This window comes from Taudactylus pleione, unplaced genomic scaffold, assembly GCF_031769625.1.
Source record: "Taudactylus pleione unplaced genomic scaffold, aTauple2 ptg000065l, whole genome shotgun sequence".
Lineage (NCBI taxonomy): Eukaryota > Metazoa > Chordata > Amphibia > Anura > Myobatrachidae > Taudactylus > Taudactylus pleione.
Window position 1 is genome coordinate 2,316,265 of NW_028284467.1, and position 21,686 is coordinate 2,337,950.

Consider the following 21,686-nt stretch of genomic DNA (forward strand, 5'->3'; position numbering starts at 1 on the left):
CTACTGACGGCGGAGTGCGTCTAGTGGATATTAATGTAAACTCATAAAAACTAGTAAGGTACTTGACTTTTCTCATATCTGATTTGTCAGTGTCTGTGGTTGTTGCATGGTCCAGAGAGGATACCAGTGTTTCAGCAAATTGAGTTGTACAGTACTTTCCACTGGATGCAACGTGGACAAGTGTTTGCCCTTTGCACAAGGAAAGGGGAATGCATTATCTTGGCAAACTATTCTTTTGTTTCAAGGGTCGAAAAGCCTTCTGTGTTAGTGCGGGCTAATGGGTAAATAGGTCCAAATTATGCACCAAAATTGTGTGGGCATATGCAATTATTATGGAATTACAAAATACTTCAAACTGTCTTCAATTACAATTTGTGACACACTATTGTGTTCAGAACTACACACACAGAAAATCTGTACATCCAACCCCAGCAGGGTGACAAAGAAGCCCATTGGATCTCGGATGTTAAAAGTTACTACACATTTGCACTTTGTTTTTAAATTACTCACTACAGCAAGACAGCCATGTGTGTTTCATGTCACATAGCAAAAGCTGTGTAGTAGAACAGATAGGAGCACAGGAAAACACACAATCACACTAATAAGGGAGCAGGATAGGAGGGTTCTGTACAATTACAAAATGCATGGTTGTATCATACACTGTGTAGTGCAAGCATATCAAGAATGCGGACTGAGGGGGTCTATGTACTAAGCCTTGGAGAGAGAGTGGATGGAGATAAAGTACCAACCAATCAGATCCTGTCATTTTTCAAACACAGCCTGTAAAGTGACAGTTAGGAGCTGATTGGTTGGTACTTTATCTCTCTCCAAAACTTAGTACACAGACCCCAGACTGGCAAATAGCAGTCTCATTATTAGCTTGCTGTAATCAAAGTGTTCTAGTTTATATCTGGAGAACTAATTGTTAAGCCAGGGGGGTATAAAGTACGAACTGTGGGACTCCCTGACCAGTGTTTTCTGTACTGTATATCCATGTCTGCTAACCTGGTTGGCAAGTCACTAAATAAATTGGTAAAATATTCGTCCACCAGTAATGGGGAGAGTGGGGATCAAATAGAGACCAGTATATGTATTTCCTTATTCTACTAAATAACACACAGCACTGGCCACAACAGTGGGCTCGGATATGAATAAGATCTTGAATACTTTCATTTTTATCCCCAAATCACAGCTCTCTTCTATAAAGATTTCCATGCACTTAAGAATTCTGCATTGTAATATCATGTATTGAAGTTTAACAAATTTTAAACATTTGCTTTACGTAACAGTTACAGTGAATCCAAGCAGTGAAATGATGACAGTGTTAAGACAAACAAAGAATTTTTTAGCAAGTGCTCTTATTCATCCATACCCATATAAATATTTTCCTATTTTGAATGACACACTAGCTGTTTACTAACCCCTCAAAAAAGCAGTGATTCAATAAAATAGGAGGAGGGAACGGTTTAGTAAATATACCAGATTGTACTGCTGGGGAGGTGAAACTGGCAGAAGGACTTGGGGGCAGGAGCTGGCAGAGTACTGGACCGGTTGTGGAGAGGGCTGGAGGGTCTTGGCACCAGTAGAGCAGCATGCAGAGAACAGGACAAAAAAGGGTAGGATGATGTAGCGAGGGGGAGGGGACACAGTGGTTGGATATAGTAGGAGAGGGGTTAAAAAGAAAGAACAAAAAAAATTATGGTTAGTTCCACAGTTATATTTATCAAGTCACACATTTACAGAGACAGGATAATGTGGCACAGCAAAGAACTCATGTTTTAATTAGTCTGAATCTCCAGTTCTGGAAGCACAAACAGAAACAGGCTGCAAATGAGTCACAAGAGCTGCTAAGCAATAAGATTAGACAACCTAATTCCAGGAAAATAGGTACATTAAATATTTTTGCAATACGAGAGTAGAAGCCACATCTTGTGCTATATATGTTCTACACTTTCAATATAAACTGTTACATTCCAGCTTCCTGGATCTTAGACTGGGTACACACCCGGCCGGCACACGGATCCGCAGACTGAGCAGCCAATTGGTAAGACAATACACACCTACCAATCTGCCGCTCAATATGTGTGGGCTGACATTACAACTTGACAGGCATTTAAATTTCTCCATCCAGTTGAGATGTCACTGTCGGTGGTCCCTGCAGTAAGTGTACGGGCGGTCAGTGGGTCGCCCCCACACACAACCAGATGCACTAATATATCTGCAAGCTATACCGGCAACGGCTGTGCTGCAGGGTCGATGAGAAAGGTCTGTAAATGAATAGTTCACAGACAAATCTTCTGTACACACGCACTATGCTATATGTCGTTTGTTGGTTGATTGAGTGACATATCGCATAATGTGTACCCAGCATTAAACTTTGCACCTTAGTTCTTACGCAATACAGAATTTTAAGTTTTCTCGAGTTACACATGGAAACAATCATGTAAAGATGACATTTTATGAGAGGTGAATCATTCAAAATGTAGAATATTTACAAAGAGATTTTAGATGCCATAACCCTCTGATAAGATACTGCATACTTAACAATAGTAGAAAGATGTTCGTTTCCATCTGATGGGACCCCAATCATGGTCGCAATTAGTGTGGGCGCTAGGGGCGCAGAACCAGAGGAGGTGCCGAGTAGACATCAGAGACAGGGCTGGACAGGCTGCGGAGGGGGACCCGGGCAGTTGCAGGTGTGGACTTGGAGCCGCCCGCCTGCACCAGCAGGCAACCACCCGCAGCCTTTGAGATACATAGCACTGCCGTCATTCTAATGTGGCGCCAGTCGCGAACCAGAGACAATCGGCAGTGGTCGCCGGTCCGCAAGCTCCGATTGGATCGCGACTGGCGCCAGATTCGAATGACGACAGCGGCGCTTTGTTAGTCAAGGGCTGCGGACGGCTGCTTGCCAGTGTGGGCGTGCGGTAACAAATCCACACCAGCTGATGCAGGGACACAGGGGACAAGTAGAGAGGCTGCGGGAGCCACACAGGGGTTGGGGCCATGATGATAAATGGGCATTACGATGTGTTTTATGTTGTGTTATAAGGGGCATTACAGTGTGAAACAAAATGTTGTATGGGGCATTACTGTGTGGCATAATGTGTTGTATGGGGCATTACTGTGTGGCATAATGTGTTGTATGGGGCTTTACTGTGGAATAATGTGTTATAAGGGGCATTACTGTGGCATAGTGTGTTATAAGGGGCCTTACTGTGTGGCATAATGTGTTGTATGGGGCACTACTGTGTGGCATAATGTGTAAGGGGTATTGCTGTGTGACAATGTGTGATAAGGGCATTATTGTGTGGCACAAGGTGTTATAAGTTGCAATACTTAGTGTAGCATAATGTGTAAGGGGCATTACTGTGTCACGAAAGCACACATCCTTTCGGGAGCGTGCACGTGCTGAAGGAGTCCTCTTTTTTTTTCATATACCTGTACCTAGGTATCCATTTTAATGATGTGGTAGCTGCAACCAGCACTTATCAGGGACTGACATTTACATGTAAAACTGAATGAAGCACACTAGAAACAAGGATTTCCACACCAACTAAATAGTATAATATAGCACCAATCTGTTAAATGAAAGAACAATTTGTCTCATACATTGCAGTTTTTAGGCAAAAGGACAAGGGAAGGGACTCTTCTCGCAAGCGGCAAAAATATTAGAGAAAATAAACAAATAATCACAAAATGGTTAAAAAACATTTTAAAATGCACCAGAACCAGTCTTAATCCACAGTATTAATGCTGTATACCAACCACATGATATGGATTTATAATTTTACCATATAAAAAGGGGCACATCCTGAAGGTAAATCATAAAATCAATGTCAATGTAGCAAAGTTAAGCTGGGTACACACTGACAGATACATTGGCAGATCAATTGATCTGCCAATGTATCCGCTGCCCGTCAGGCAGTGTGTACCTGCGATATGTTGGTGAATGTCGGCGTTCACCGACATCTCGCATTGGTTGTGCTGCACAGCCAATGGACAGATATGTCTGCGCCCCCTGATGGCCGGGACCTGAGGGCAGACACAGATGATGGTTGTTCAGTGTGTACGAACAACCATCATCTGCAGACATATCTGTATAGTGTGTACCCACCATTAGTTGGATAGTTTAAGGCTGTAATCCGTATTCTGTTGCTCACTGTGTGTCATAGGACAGTAAAAAGTGAGTCTGAGATAGGTATTAACAACTACTGTATTCTATGAAAGAAGAAGACAGTAGTTGGTATGTCTTTTAGTTGTTTGCCACTAAGGCATTGAAAAACCAATAAGCGACTTACTTGGACTACTTATGCTACAAGTAGAAGGAAGTAAATCAATTAAGGTTTATTATGTTGTTACAGTATCAGATTATAGACACAGTATACTCTTAAATGAGTCCTTTCTTTTTGTCCAAATTAAGAGATTCAATCAAATGTCTTGGACAAAGCATGAAGTATCATTAAGTTATTCCACATAAATTGCTACATATAAACAACAGAACGCGCTTACAAAAAAAGATAGGGTATGAATTAGGTAGGTTCACCCTAATTGTTACAATCCCCTCAATATGTCATTACCTTCCTGCTAGCTAGTTTGTGTATCTAAATAATGGTTTACTGTATAAACAGTGATGCTATTTGATATCCCACACAGAAAAACAAGTTTAAAATGATTTGTGTGTATAAGTCAGCAGTTAATTGGGGGTTGACCAAAATTTGCAGTTAGTCACATAAGTATCTGTGAATAACCTCTTAACCTTCACAGAATTAGGAGTATCATACAATATCCGGAAGGTCAGCATGCTATTAAGTCTGGTGGAGGTGTGCCCTGTGTTGCGCAAAAGACAGACACCCCATCTCCAACGCGCATTTCACCCTGTGTTTTTTTCATTAGGAGTTCAGCATACTGTTCTTCTGCATCCACTAAAGTTAATTTAAGGGGGTCATCCAAATGTAGTGAGTTGGTTGCGTGATTGAAGCCATATCTGCCAATCAGAGACGCAGTCAGTAGGGGGAAGTGCAGTCTGTCATCGTAGCTATGGAAGAGAAATTCCTCCAATCAGAAGGGAGGCGTGGCTTGATGGATGGCTATTACAGTCAATAGTAAGAGTACCCTGTTTCATGGTCACAGCTAATTTTGATTTGCATCTGGGTCAGCCAATCACGGCGGTTCTGTGCTACTGTGACTTGGGGGCATAACTTACTGACAGAAGAGTCAGCTCATCCTTGCTGTTCTGCACATGTTATTCTCACTCATCAGCACACGTTTCTGCACATGAATACTCTCTCACAATAGGTTATATGTTTTGTATGGATGTATGTCACTTAATGGGAAACAATAATAAAAGGTAGGTTTTAATCATAAGCAACTTATTAGAGGAAGAGTAATTTCCCCTGTCCTTTTGCCTAGAAGCATTGGGGATGTAAGTCTTAGGTTTAATAGTGAAACAAAAATCATCAATTGAGTGTTATAGGATAAAAAAAAAAAAAAAAAGTTAAGAGGGTAACTCAAAATATATGTTACTACAGTCCACAGCTATTAAAATGTAGGTGATTAAAGGGTTGTTCAACCCTGAAGGTACATTTTCAATTCTGATGCATGTGGGCACCTTGTCTGTAACATGCAATACTTACTCTACCCAGCTGAATGCATTTTGTGTCCTTACTTACAATCTAATATACAGTTAATAGCATTCAAACACGGAGGATTGCTGAGCAAGCGGAGTAAGTATGATATATTTAAAAACAAAACACATGTACACATGCATTTAAATAATGACAAAATACTTTTAAGGGGGAGAAGCATGAACATTTAATGGGGATAATCAAAGTCACAAAAATGTGCCACTGAAAATAAAAATGTTACTACACAAAAACAAAAAGAGTGCACAAGCTAACAGGTAGCCCGAGAGGGAGGCGGAGTAGGAGCCCCGGGGCGGGAGGGAGAATCCGAGAGAGGGAGAGGGAGGGGGGAACCGAACCCGAGAGAGGGAGAGGGAGGGGGGAACCGAACCCGAGAGAGGGAGAGGGAGGGGGGAACCGAACCCGAGAGAGGGAGAGGGAGGGGGGAACCGAACCCGAGAGAGGGAGAGGGAGGGGGGAACCGAACCCGAGAGAGGGAGAGGGAGGGGGGAACCGAACCCGAGAGAGGGAGAGGGAGGGGGGAACCGAACCCGAGAGAGGGAGAGGGAGGGGGGAACCGAACCCGAGAGAGGGAGAGGGAGGGGGGAACCGAACCCGAGAGAGGGAGAGGGAGGGGGGAACCGAACCCGAGAGAGGGAGGGGGGAACCGAACCCGAGAGAGGGAGAGGGAGGGGGGAACCGAACCCGAGAGAGGGAGAGGGAGGGGGGAACCGAACCCGAGAGAGGGAGAGGGAGGGGGGAACCGAACCCGAGAGAGGGAGAGGGAGGGGGGAACCGAACCCGAGAGAGGGAGAGGGAGGGGGGAACCGAACCCGAGAGAGGGAGAGGGGGGAACCGAACCCGAGAGAGGGAGAGGGAGGGGGGAACCGAACCCGAGAGAGGGAGAGGGAGGGGAGAACCGAACCCGAGAGAGGGAGAGGGAGGGGAGAACCGAACCCGAGAGAGGGAGAGGGAGGGGAGAACCGAACCCGAGAGAGGGAGAGGGAGGGGAGAACCGAACCCGAGAGAGGGAGAGGGAGGGGAGAACCGAACCCGAGAGAGGGAGAGGAGAACCGAACCCGAGAGAGGGAGAGGGGAACCGAACCCGAGAGACGGAGGGGGGGGAAACCCGAGAGACGGAGGGGGGGGGGAACCCGAGAGACGGAGGGGGGGGGGGAACCCGAGAGAGGGAGGGGGGGAACCCGAGAGAGGGAGGGGGGGAACTCGAGAGAGCAAGGGGGTACTCAAGAGTGCAAGAGGTAGTGGGAACCCAAGAGTGAGCTAAAACCAGTGCAGATGATTCACAGAGCAAAAGTCACCTAGCAAGAAGCAAGGAGGAATCAATAAGCGTCAGAAAAAGCGGGAAAGAGATACGAGGGGAATAGGACTGTCAAAACTGGATTTCAAAGACCGCACTTTATGGTTACAATTTAATAATATGAAGAAAATGCATAATACTTTCTCTTAAATCAGATGAACAAAATAATGCATGATATAATGCTGCAAAGAAAGTCAACAGTCACAGTACTAATTGCTGGGAAAAATGGTATAGAGAGAACAATAATGGTAAAACAGTAAAAAGGAGGCATCACAAAGGATAAGGAAATGGTGAAGGAGACAGAAGATGTATGCAGAGTGACAGGATGTACTAGCTGGGCTGAATGACACTGTCTGGTGACTCACCTGTGACATTAAGTGGTTACTCATGGATTGTTGCTGGGGAGTGGGTGGAAGTGCCTGGTGAGGATGGGGATGTTGTTGATGTGCAGTGCAAGGTATGACGCTTCGAGTGGACTGCTGAGAGGAGGAAGCTTGGCTGCATACTTCTGGGGTGCCTATCGGCAAGCCTGCCAACAACAAACAAATGCAGCTCTCACAGTGAAATGAGAAGGAGAGGTTCAGCAACAAAGCATAGGAAAAATGACAGCAGTCCAGAGAACTCTATTATACAGATAATTTGCTTCATTTCTGTTGCCCTTTGATACAAAAGAAAACATTGTTTTTGCTTTGGCTATAAGTATATACTGTATACACAAGCACAGATATGTGGTCATATCTACGGGCAAAAAAAATACACATCTGCCAGAAGCATAGAATTATTTAATGATGGACTACCTTTTTATATACCATTAGCAAAACACTAAGAAAAAATAATAATATTGAAAATCCATATGCAATAACCCATGTACCTAAGATACCCACACATGCTGCAATCTTAATACTACACACAAATAGTGGATTTATTAAACAGTTATTAAGGGTGGTGTTTGTGCTATTTTTTTGGGGGGTGAGCAATTTCCTATTGGGACCTGTATTAATGGCTGCAACAGCCAATGTGATCCCTTTCTAGATCACTAAAAACTATTAGCAAAATTATCTGGATAGGTCTTATAGGGCACACACAGTGAGGGTGTGTGGTAAACTATGTGAATGGTATAGGTCAGGTGTTTTGATGTTCCTTCAAATGTTATACAGACAGGTATGAGAGATACATTATCAAGTAAAGCTGCATATATAATGGTTATGTAAAAAATAATTTAATATATTTCTTTCTATTGACCAAACAATCTCAATGTATATAAAATTCAGAGGTATAACTATATAATATAAAGAAGAAGAAAAATTAATAAAAACGACAGTTTGATATATTGAAGTATAAAAACAATGTCATAAGTTTTCATCAACTGCTTTACACCATATCAGCTTAGCAGTTGTAAATTAAATCTAAAGTATAAAAGATAAGAGATAAAAGAGAATGATAAAGAGAATGAGAGGTGTACATAAAGTACGTTTTCTGCAGTCAGTCAGTGAGAAAGAATTAGCTTATGTTCTCTCTCTAAAGGTGCCCATACACGGTGCGATTTTTTACACGATTTGGCCGTTTTCAATCATTCGTAATGACCAATCGTGTAAAAAGTGGTGTATTCCAATACGATTACGGTGCGCGTCCCCGGCATCGTATATCGGCATCTTAGATCAACTGAGCCTGCAGTAAGATTTTGACATATCGTGTACGATGTGACAAACATCGTACGGCGTTTGTGCACATCATGCATGATAGCGATGCATGTAGCACGGACCAGGGAGATCTGTGCAACATGCATCTGTGTCATTGACACAGAAGCACGGACAGATCAGTGAGACCAGTCTGTGCTGCGGTGTATTTAAATGACACAGATGCACTCACGGATCAGGAGATCCGTGCTACATGCATCTGTGTCATTGACAGAGCATGGATGGAATCAGAGACACCTGTCTGTGCTGCTGCGGTAAAAAACAAACAAAAAAAACTGTAAAATAAAATATATGGCGTTCCCCCCCATCCCAAAAAGAGCAACCAGCCCTGGGCTTTTAGTGACCCAGTGGCTGGTTGTGCTTAAATACAGGGGACAAACGACGTACGGGTCCCCTGTACATAAGCACAACCAGCACCGGGCTAGTCAGAACCAGCCCTGGTTTCCAAAATACGGTGGACATACGACGTAGGGGTCCCCTGTACTTTGCGCTGCAAGGACTGGGCTCTGATCCGGTCCTGGATCTGGAAATACAGGGGGGAAAATTAGTAGGGTCCCGCTGTATTATTCAGAACCAGCATCAAACTTTTTCTAGTGGAGGCTAATGCCACAGCCAGGGGAGCCCATTTACAGGGCCCCCCAGCCGAAGCATTACCCTGACCGCTAGTCAGCCTAGGCCGGGGGATCCCTGGGTAGCTGTGGACTCTCCCAATAAAGGGGTCCCCCTCTCCAGGGCACTCCAGGCATAGGATGATAGCCCGGGGCTATCCCTGGAACCCCTGGGGCGGTGGGTGGCGGGTTGATCGTGTAGTGTAGTGCATTCAAACAGTTAAAAATATTGTCTTTTGCTGTGGAACTACAGATCTCAGCAAGCCTCCCCCGCATGCTGGTACTTGGAGAACCACAAGTACCAGCATGCAGGGCATTACAGGCCCACTGGTACCTGTAGTTACACAGCAAAAGCAACATTAAAATAAACACAAGACACACACACTGTACAAAGAAAAAGTTTATTAATAATCATACATGCACACACACGTAAACATATTCACCTATGTAGCCCATAGGTCCCCTTCTCCAGTAGAATCCATAGGGTACCTGTAACAAAAAGCCTTCCACCTCTCAGGAAGTGAGCGGTTCCCACCATTTAAGTCAATAGTGGGAACCGTTCATTGGCTGAGAGGCGGACGGCTCGCCTCTTTCAGCCAATGAGCGTTCAGCGGCGGAGTTTCCATAGTGATACCCCGCCGCTGAGCTCTGATTCGGGAAGTATGTCCTTACTAGACAGTACTATTGTCCACTGGCTCGCGTATTTCCATTTTTTTTTTTTGCCAAGACCCCATGGATTGCCTACTTTGGAACGAAGAGAACCCGAACTTCGCATGGGAGACGACGAGTATGGATTTTCTTTTACAGGTACCCTATGGATTCTACTGGAGAAGGGGACCGATGGGCTACATAGGCGAGTATGTGTACATGTATGTGTGCATGTATGTTTAAAAAACATACTTTGTACGGTATGTGTGTGTCTTGTGTTTATTTTAATATTGCTTTTGCTGTGGAACTACAGGTACCAGTGGGCCTGTAATGCCCTGCATGCTGGTACTTGTGGTTCTCCAAGTACCAGCATGCAGGGGAGGCTTGCTGGGATCTGTAGTTCCACAGCAAAAGACAATATTTTTACTTTTATCAAATGCACTACACTATCAACCCGGCACACACCGCCCCAGGGGTGCCGGGGATAGCCCCTGGATATCAGCCTAGGTCTGGGGTGCCCTGGAGAGGGGGACCCCTTTATTGGGGGGCCCGGTGAAAGGGGTCCCCTGGCTGTGGTATTATCCCCCACTAGAAAAAGTCCGGTGCTGGTTCTGGATAATACAGGGAGACCCCAGTGATCGCAAATATGCAATAGCGAGTATTTTACCCGAAAATGAACAACTTTTTCAGAATGGGTGGGCCCCGGGGACGTGCTCCGCCGGTATTGGCTACTTCTTAGCTGACTGAAGTCTCCCTGTTCCAGCGGCAGGGAGCACTATTAAAAGTGGAGTAGGAGCCAACCCTTGGCACCCTTCCTTGAAGCAGCAGCTGCGGGACCTGGCACTTCGCTCTACAGGTACAAGCAGGTTCAGTGTATTGCATGGAGGGCGGCCCCGTCACTCAGACATGAAGTCATCCCAAGCACCCTGGTAGCATAGAAGGCTGGCAGACCCGGCATGAAAGCAGCTCTGGCGCCTGTATTACGCCAGAGCCACCTTCATGCCGGGTCTGCCAGCCTTCTAAGCTGCCAGGATGCATGCAATGTTTACCCAGCACAGTGACGTCCCTCCTGTGGTGTCACCTGGTGCGGGAAGGGATGCTATGCGCAGGCAAAAAATGGGCACGGTCACGTGGGAATGGAGCGTTGTCCCGCAGCCCGAACCCCCGTGGTGCAAGAGGTTCCTGTGTGCAGTGCCAGCTCCCTCAGTGTCAGGAGCCAAGTGCTGCACTTAATGCTCGGCGGGTGACACCCGGGTGCGGACCGCACCCCCCTTGTGATGCTATAAGGAAGGGGATCTGTTACATGTTTTTGCAGAATCAACGGTAATAACTGGTGGTGAATGATCGTTAAACACAGTAGTTTAGTCAATTTACATAGATATGGCCATTGTGGGACAGATAACATATAGTAACTTTCCTGCTCCATACAAACTCCTATGGGTCCCACCAGAACAGCACAACTGTGAGATTATCAGACAACATATGAGTTTGGATGGAGCAGGACTATAATTTAGTTTTCATAATTAGTCAGCACCTTACCTTTTTTCTTCCCCCAGTACTTGCCTGCCCATAAACTCCTCCTTATCCCCCAGTATTGCCCCAGCTGCTATCTACCCTTATCCCCTTCCTACCCCCAGCACTACCTGCCCCTAACCTCTTCCTTGCCCACCAGTACTGCCCCAGCTACTATCTACCCTTATCCCAACCTATCCCCAGCAGTGTGTGCCCCTAACTCCCTCCTTGCCCCCCAGTACTGCTTCAGCTGCCATCTACACTTATCCCCGCACTGCCTGCCCCCAACCCCCTCTTTGCCCCCCAGTACGTCCCAACTATCTACACTTATCCCGCCCCTGCACCAATTGCTCCCTGTCTCAACCCCCAGCTCTACCCCAACTGCTGCCTACCTGCCCTTACCAACCTCTACTCCAACTGCTACCTGCCCCCAGCACTGTCCCAACTGCTTTCTGCATTTACCCCCCTCCCTACCCCCAGCACTGCCTGCCCTTATCCCCCTCTACCCTAACTGCTTAATGCACTAAACCCCCTCTACCCCAGCACTGTTCCAACTGCTGCCTGTCCTCACCCCCTCTCTGACCACAACACTGCACATGTTGGCTATGTGAGATTAAGGCAATGCAATTATAAGCGTTATCCGTACTGTTAAGTAGAAATAGTGGAGTAGGACCCCATTTTTTTCTATTTTAAATGAAGGGTCCCTGGGACCCACAATTTTTTTTTAGCTGAATGCGATCACTGGGGACCCTACTCATTTCCCCCCATTTTATTTCCAGAACAAGGACCGGATTAGAGCCCAGTGCTGGTTGCTCAAAGAATGGGCTACCCCTACGTCGTGTGTCCCCGATATTTTGGCAAACAGGGCTGGTTCTGACTTGGCCGCTGTTGGTTGTGCTTAAGTACAGGGGACCCCTACGTCGTTTGTCCCCTATATTTAAGCACAACTAGCATTGGGTCACTAAAAGCCGAGGGCTTGTTGCTTTTTATTTTGAAGAGGGTGAGGGGGGGGGGGGGGGCAGCACGCCGATCCGTCCGTGCTCTGTGTCAATGACACAGATGCATGTAGCACGGATCTCCTGGTCCGTACGTGCATCTGTGTCATATCACACTCTATCTAATGAATATGCAAATCATTAGATTGTGCATGACAGATTTGGTGCACATCGTTCACCTCAGCTGCCAGAGAGTTCAAGAGTGATTGCATACGCGATTGCATCGTATGCATATCGCACCGTGTATGGGCACCTTTAGAGAGAGAACATAAGATAATTCTCTCACTGATTGACTGCAGAACATTTACTTTATTTACACCTCTCATCTTTTATACTTTAGATTTAAATTTACCACTGCTAATCTGATATGGTGTAAAGCAGTTGATAAAACCTTATGAAATTTTTGTTTTTATACTTCAATATCTCAAACTGTCTTTTTATAAATTTTTATCCCTCATTCTTATTTATATTATATAGTTATACCTCTGAATTTTATATACATTGCGATTATGTTTTGTCAATAGAAAGAAATATTAAATTATTTTTTACATAACCATTATATATGCATCTTTACTTGATAATGTATCTCTCATACCTGTTTGTATAACATTTGAAGGAACATCAAAACTGACCCATACCATTCACATAGTTTTCCACACACCCTCACTGTGTGTGCCCTATAAGACCTATCCAGATAATTTTGCCAATAGATTTATTAAACAGACGTAAAGTAGTCAAAGCTTAATGGCCATTAAAAATCTGAATCCTTTCTTTTCTTCTCTCAAATTTGGGTGGTTTCAGGTCCCTTACTTGTGTAATGACCAAATTAACCATCAAATATCAGAGTGTAGGTACAATAAATTACATGTTAGAACATTTGACAATGTTAGAACCCAGAAAGCAGCATTTAGAAATTAATCCCTCATGGAAACTTTAGCTTTAGTCCTCAGGATGTCCTACCTGGTCGGCCAGAACGGTTGGATGTACTTTTGTTACTGCCAATGCTGTCTCCTCTGGTCAGGATAGAGATCCCACTGAAGCTGCTGGCTTTAGTTACTGGAGGACGCATATTGCGACAAGAGCCATCAGAATCTGTGCTGCTCCAAGGTCTTGGATCCAGTGACTTCAATTCACTTTCAGTGCTACTCTGATGACTGCCAGAGCCTCGATTCAGCAAGTCTCTGTTGCCTCTACAGGGGAAGATACAAATGGTATCAGTATTTTATCATTACATTTCTTGTAATTGTACATTATGTCTTAAGAATCAAGTTCTAGAATACACTTCTGGATGCTACTGCAGGTTATACATTACACACTAGTTTTATTTCTTTTTTTTCACATGCAGTACACATATAAACGTTAATTACTGATTGATTACGGTGATTCAGTTCAAACCGTTTCCTAAAGTGACTGCTCAATATTACAACAGTAGCATCATCATCACAAAGAAAGCAATGGCTTTCTGTCAGTCAGATAAAGCATTACACAGCAGCACTTACAACTTAGATGTGGGTCTCATTAATACGGTGTGCATAAAAGAGCCATCTACAGATGTGTCCACAAAGATCTATCCTCCGTGCGATACAAGTCCGGCCACACAAATGCGGGAGCTCCATGTGACTCGTTAGCGCGAGGGTCTATTCATGCACATTTTTATCTTCAAATGTGTCTTATTCACACAGCACTCACAGCTTCTGCTGATTAAAATTATATGCAGCATGCCTATGTTCTGTGTGCAACTGCGGGTGTATCGACATGCTAAACACTACGTTACAGTGTTACAGCCGCTGACACTAACGTAGTATTTCGCATGCACATACACCCAGCCTCGCACAGAGAATATAGGCATGCTGCATATCATTTTAATCAGCAGAAGCTGTGTGTGCTATCTTTTCGCATCGCTGTGTGAACACGACACATTTGAAGGTAAAAAGTCGCACAAAAGACACTCAGCGCTACCGAGTCTCGCCACGGCATGGCGCAACTAGAAGGGCTGTTTAACGCACAAGGAGGCTAGATGTATTTGGACCCATCTGTATAAGGTTAACCGTCATTTCCAGGAACTTCAAAGGTAAAATAATGACCACAACTGCAGCACATATTTAGGGATAAAGATACATGCAGACAAAGGCATCCCCATCTATAATCTCCTGCAACCAAAGGACAATACAAAATATTTTAACATGTTTTATGTACAGGCTGTACATTATCTGCCTATTTTTAAAATAATTTGTTAACAATGCAATATTTCAATACTTGTTTAAGCTTTTGTCTTACTACTTAAACCAGAAACTTGATAGAACACTGAGGTCTACATTTAAGCATCTACGTTCAGTTTCCAAAAGTATATTACCCACATAATGTCTATGAGCAAATAACAACTTAATCATGGAGTGCACGCACAAACAGCATACTGTAAACCAAAAAACAAACAAACACACAAGCGTAGAGACACTATACACTGAAGTGGCAAAAGTTATGGGATAGCCGCCTAGTATTGTGTAGGATCCCCTCTAGCCAAGTGAAGTGCAGCAACTTGATGTGGCATCGATTCCACAGAAGTGGACAGAAGACCTCTGGAGAGAATTTGAACATGGTGGCCATGCCATTCGTTGGAACTCTCCAAAATGCTCCTCAAACCAATTCTTGACAACTTGGGACCAATGACATGGTGCATTATCCTGCTGGAATATTCCATCATTGTGGGGGTACATGAAGGGCTGCAAATTGTCATCAAGCAATGCAACTTAGCGGTTACCGGTCAATGACGTGTTCAGACAGACCAACAGATCCAACCCATGCCACGCGAACGCACCTCACATCATTATGGAACTACCACCATTCTGCACGGTGCCTTGTTGGCAACTGGTGTGCATGGCCTCAAGGGGTCTGGACCACAGCCGAACTCTACCCATCATCCGAAAACAACTGGAACCGTGACTTATTGCCAGTCTCCCAGGATCCAATTAGCGATGGCACGAGTCTAGACGCTGCTGGTCACGATCATTAAGCACCTGTGGTCGGCCACTGCGCTATCCATGCTGGGTGGTAAATCCTTCTATGAGGTATTCCCGGTATCGAGGAATGTTAAATGTCCGCAAAACTACGGAAAAGGAACGTACCATCTGTTGGGCACCCACTATCATGCACCATTCGAACTCCAGTAATTCATGCTGCCTTGCCATGAGCAGCCTAGTCTGTGTTCAAACTGACTCACGAGATGTCATATTATAACTGATATATAGTAGGTCTGGGCATTTCCAAGATGTCACAGTATGGTGATATAGATATATATATATATGTCAAGCATACTTCAGCTCCCCAAACATCCATAGGAATTAGGCGGCAGTCTGTTCAAAGAGTTGTATTGTGCAACAAGGTAATTTGCAGCATCAGTGTATATATATATATATATATATATATATATATATATACACATATATATATATATATATATATATATATATATACACACACACAATGAAGACGACAGGCACTCAACAGGACCTAATGACTACACAATAATAGAGCCAGACGGAGCCGGTATCTAAGTCAACGTTTCAGCAGTCACGCTGCTTTTATCAAGACATACACGTGTATGTCTTGATAAAAGCAGCGTGACTGCTGAAACGTTGACTTATATACCGGCTCCGTCTGGCTCTATTATTGTGTATCATTTGGTCCTGTTGAGTGCCTGTCGTCTTCATTGTATGCATCACCTTTTTGCATGTGCACCCAGGCAAGCTGTGCTATTTACACTTCTGAGTGCCGGACCATTCTTCAGTGACATTTATATATATATATATATATATATATACATACAAACATACATATATATGTGTGTGTGTATTATATACAACTATATATATATATTATATATATATACACACACACACATATATATATATATATATATATATATATATATATACATACATATATATACACACACAGACATGTATCAAAAGTGAACAGATTAAAGAAATGGAGTGAAAGATCTTGGTACCATAATCTAATTACTCTGTTCATCAGACAGTCGCTTTTTGGAATTGCGTTTGTCAATAGGTGGCAAGTATGAGTCGTCAATAATAGATCAGTATGATGGTCTAAAAGTTGGATTGCTAATTAGGGATTATCATAACTGTATACCAAACAAGGAAGAGGTTTATTTGCAAAGAAAGGGGATGCCATTGAAGTTCCTTGAAAGCCGGCATGGATTCTATCAGTTGGAGTACCACAAGGCTCAATATTTGGTCCTCTGCTTATCTCAATATATACCACCTCTCTTGGCAAACTAATCAGCTCTTTTGGTTTTCAATATCATCTGTATGCAGATGATACTCAAATCTACCTATCCTCCCCAGATTTGTCACCATCTGTGCTGGTCCGTGTCACTGAAGGTCTCTCTGCCATTTCATCTTGGATGTCATCTCGCCACCTCAAACTTAATATTTCTAAAACAGAATTAATTAGATTTCCACCGGCCAATAGTAGTTACCAACCCGATATCTCTATTACTGTTGACAACTCAACAATCAACCCCACCTCACAAGCTCGCTGCCCAGGTGTCATCCTTGACTCTGAACTGTCTTTTGTTCCCCACATTCAATCTGTCTCTAAATCCTGTTACATACATCTAAAAAACATAGCCAAAATTCGACCATATCTTACGCAAGACACTGCAAAAACTCTAATACACGCATTGACTATTGCAATAATCTTATTGGTCTTCCCAAAAACAGGCTCTCCCCACTAAAATCCATATTGAATGCAGCCGCGAGGTTGAACTTTCTCACCAAACGTTCAGTGTCTGCTGATCCACTCTGTCAGTCTCTCCATTGGCTGCCGGTCTTCTACCGTATTCAATTTAAAATACTTACACTCACATTTAAAGCTATTAACCAAACCACACCAACATACATCTCTTCACTTATCTCAAAATATCTTCCAACCCGACATCTCTGCTCTGCACAAGATTTGTGTCTCTCATCCCCGCACATTACTTGTTCCCATGCACGGTTACAGGACATGTTAGCTGTCAACATTTCAGCAAAATGTCAACATGTTCATAACGTTAGCAGCAGGGTTAGGCTTTAGCAGGGTACACACTAGGACGACCATTGGTAAGTGCATACACACTTACCAATAGTCAGCCCGATGTGTCGTGTCTGACGTCCCAACTAGGCAGGCATTTAGATGTGCCCATCCAGTTGTGATGTCAGTGACTGGCAACCTCTGGAGCAAGTGTACGGTTGGTAGGCTGACCACCCATACACAAAGCTCAATGCTCTAAGGGCTCAGGGCATGCCCTTTTACATTCGGACAGGGCACGGCACCCTGCTAAAACAAGCTAGCGGGAACACTATAACATACCAAAACAAAAAAGGTATAAGCTTTAGTATAACAAAGACACACATACATTAAATATAAAAAAGTCAGAGGTGGAAAAGAATATAAGGAGTACTCCTACAACCCATGTTCTGGAAAGTCTGTTATACCTCTCTACAATCAGTGCAAAATAAAAATAATAAATACAATATATACGAACAGAGTATCCAAATAGAGAGAAATGTTTGCTTTATGGCAGTTTCCACTTTCTACTCTCACAAAATCCTTCACAATGAGTAGCTTACACCATGATAAAGGCTTCCCTGTATTAATATATGAAGTGCATAATTTATTTCCAAATGGTCCCTTGTTCTAGATTCTTAGAAGCCTTATAATCTGTCCTGTCGTCAAAAAGTACATCATCACACTCATCATAATAAGGATATCATTACGTGGATATGGTATTCACAATATAAGAACTCATGGTACTGCTTATTCACATACAGCTACAAGCACTTGTATTTAATACATAAACTATTGGTGAATGGTATTCTAGGCTTCATTCACCATCACTGATAAGAGGTAATATTTCTCCCCTACTGCGAGTGTCAGTATTGGCCAAATAGTATCTAAGCATACAACACAAAATATCAAACAGAAGAAGACAATTTAAGATTTCCTGGAACACAAAGACGACTGGAGTATATATGAAAATAGAAACACTTCTTATCAAAGTTTCTGCCAATATATATAGAATACAGAAAATCTAATTCTTTGAATCCTTACTCCAACTAATGGTATCAAAACACTTAGCAACCAAATTAACATGACCAATGTGTACGGCCAATGCAAAGTACTGCATGACGTATGGCCTAATGCAAAACTTCAGGCAGTTCATTGCTTTGGTTGAATGCTCGATATTACAGGCTAGCATGTTGACACACTAAATGCCAACAAATGGTGATGCGGCTGTTCTGGCGGTAAGTACGCTTAGCCTAACGCTGCAGGCAAACATTAACTGCATGCAGAGTCAGATACAGTCCATCCACCTGACAAGAAGATTCTGATCAGTGGTTGATGGGGACTGGAGGTCTCTTTTGAGCCTGCATAATCCTAAGCGGCCAGCCTAACTGTACGGGCAACTTAACTTTGCTGTACTTGAAAGAGAACATGTTTGTCCCAACACAAGCTCTGACAGAAGTATGAGGCAACCTATACAATTACAGATGCTTCACCTCCGCTATTTACATTTACAGCTAAATAAGCAGGAGAAATTGGACAAAGTGGAGTAGTGGGTTTTTTTGTCCTCGCATATTCTCAATTTTGTACGTGCAGAGTTACAGTACAGATTTGGACACACGGTAGCAGAAATATGAGGGGCATTCCTTGACAGTGACGGGGAGGTAACAGGGGTGACTAAGAGGATGCACATAGACGTTGCATCTTATGGGAGTATCGGAGGCATGTCGTGGAAAGCGGTTGGCTACAAAAAGACGCTGAACTGCACACATAGGAGGCCATACTCCCAAAGGTCTGGCGTACAGATCTACACCGGGGAAGGGCTTGGTAGCGGCATTAGCATAAAGACGCGACTGCAGTAAAAAACAACGACTCAGAATCAGCACCAGTGTCAGGATGTAAATTCAACACGATGTGCTGCTGTACTTCACCGTGATATCAAGCTGAGCACATTACTGTCTATTACAGTATACAATGTTCACTAAATTTATACGACATTGTTTCTCCAGACTGTCCCAGAGATACTTACCCCCATAGGATTTGTTTTTATTGCCTTAATTTCTATTGTGTCTATTGGGCTTGCAATGTTATATTAGAACTACAGGTTGAGTCTCCCATAGCCAAAATGCTTGGGACCAAGGGTATTTTGGATATCGGAATATTCCGTATTTTGGAATACATGCATACCATAATGAGATATCTTGAGAATGGGACCAAAATCTAAACACAGAATGCATTTATGTTTTATATACACCTTATACACACAGCCTGCAGGTCATTTTATACAATATTTTTAATAATTTTTTGCATAAAAAAAAAGTTTGTGTACATACATGAAATTCATTTGTTTCATATACACCCTATACATACAGCCTGAAGGCTATTTTATACTGTATTTTAATAATTTTGTGCTTTAAACAAAGTTTGTGGACATTGAACCATCAGAAAGCAAAGGTTTCACTTTCTCAGTCATGCTAAAAATATTCTGTATTTCGTAATATTCTGTATTTCAAAATATTTGGATATGGGAGACTCAACCTGTACCAGTAAAACTTCACTAACTGCACTTTAGATCTCCTACTTCATATTTGTGTAATGTTATTCTTCAGCTAGTAACAGATTTATTCCAAAAGATCCATATGTGGTTCCTATTTTGTAACCCATGATCCCATGAGGAGATATTGAGAAGATGTAGTTTGGTCACAAATCTTTGGTAGATTCACTTACCTATAAATTCTTTAAACAATTTTAATTATGACAGCAGATATAGCATTAGAAAAAGCAATCGTTGCATACATGATTAGAACATAAATCTGCAAGGTTTAAGCTGCGCCAGAAATAGGTTGTGCATTTATTAGGACAACAGGCGGAGTGTTAGAAAATGAATAAAATAATACATTACTGAACACAAAAAACTTCTAGAAATAAACCTGTAGCAAATAAACATAAAACTAAAATGATCAAATACAAACTGATATTGCATTCTATGGTCTTAGACCGGGGGAAAATTTACCACAAAAAAAAACAAAAAACCTTTTTTTTTTGGCTGATTTCAAATTGTTACACATCACAAGCAGTCTCACCTCCTGGAGGGTGTAACCCCAAACTGCTGGCCATGTGTGGTAGCTTCAAAATCCCTAAATCATCTGCTGATTAGCCCAAACCTCCTGGTTAAACATTCCAAAACTGCCCCTCTTCAATAAGTCATGCGCTATGCTACGTCACTTACGGTCCCTCTGGGACAGAGGGGTGTCTGTGGCCTCACGTACCAAAAGATGCCCATCTAAATGCTAAGTAGCACGGTAGGTACTAGGGAACAAAACATTCAAATCTAGGGCCGTATTCAATTAGACGCGAAAAGTCATAATCAGCGAAAAAGTTTTGCCTATTGCCGCTTTTCGCCTGTTTGGTACTTATCTCCAAATTCAATTCCAGCCGGCCCGCGGAGCTCTGTCGGGTGGCCCGTCGACTGGGTGGGGAGCTGTGCCCCATGGTCAGCCAACAGGCTCCATTTGCCGGGCGCCCGGTGAGATTTTGTTACCAGCAGGCGCCCGGCTCCATACCAGCACCGCACCACCAGCTGGAGCTCACCCCATGAGCTCCGGCTTCCGCAATGTGTGCAGTGCACTATAGGAGAGTGTCATGGCGTCTCTCCCATAGTTCAGACAGAAGAGCTGTCGGGCGGACCGGATGCAGCAGATGCGGAAGCGGGGTTTAAAGGTAAGTAGTATTTTTTTTGTAAGCGGCTTTACAACTACTACTACTATTAGGGGCACTACTACTAGGGGGCATTTCTATTAGGGGCACTAGTACTAGGGGCATTACTATTGGGGGCACTAGTACTAGGGGCACTAATACTAGGGGGTATTACTATTAGGGGCACTACTACTAGGGGGCACTTCTATTAGGGGTACTACTAGTAGGGGGCATTTCTATTAGGGGCACTAATACTAGGGCACCACTACAGGGGGCACTACATAAGGGGCACTACCACTACTGGGGGCACTACATAAGGGGCACTACCACTACTGGGGACACTGCATAAGGGGCACTACCACTACTGGGGACACTGCATAAGGGGCACTACCACTACTGGGGACACTGCATAAGGGGCACTACCACTACTGGGGACACTGCATAAGGGGCACTACCACTACTGGGGACACTGCATAAGGGGCACTACAACTACTGGGGACACTGCATAAGGGGCACTACCA

The 21,686-nt window shown here is 43.6% G+C and overlaps 1 protein-coding gene across 4 annotated transcripts in view; it reads right to left on the reverse strand.

Annotated features, from left to right (window-relative positions):
- Window positions 1-21,686, reverse strand: part of R3HDM2 (R3H domain containing 2) — a 142,150-nt gene that overhangs the window by 30,531 nt on the left and 89,933 nt on the right. For 3 of the 4 annotated variants that reach the window (XM_088465888.1, XM_088465886.1, XM_088465887.1), the window contains 3 exons: window positions 13,363-13,592; window positions 7,308-7,471; window positions 1,480-1,572 (listed from right to left, as the gene is read on the reverse strand). In XM_088465888.1, coding sequence (XP_088322014.1) covers window positions 1,480-1,572; window positions 7,308-7,471; window positions 13,363-13,592 — 487 coding nt within the window. The remainder of the gene's footprint in view (window positions 1-1,479; window positions 1,573-7,307; window positions 7,472-13,362; window positions 13,593-21,686) is intronic. The other variant, XM_088465890.1, reaches the window with a different exon arrangement.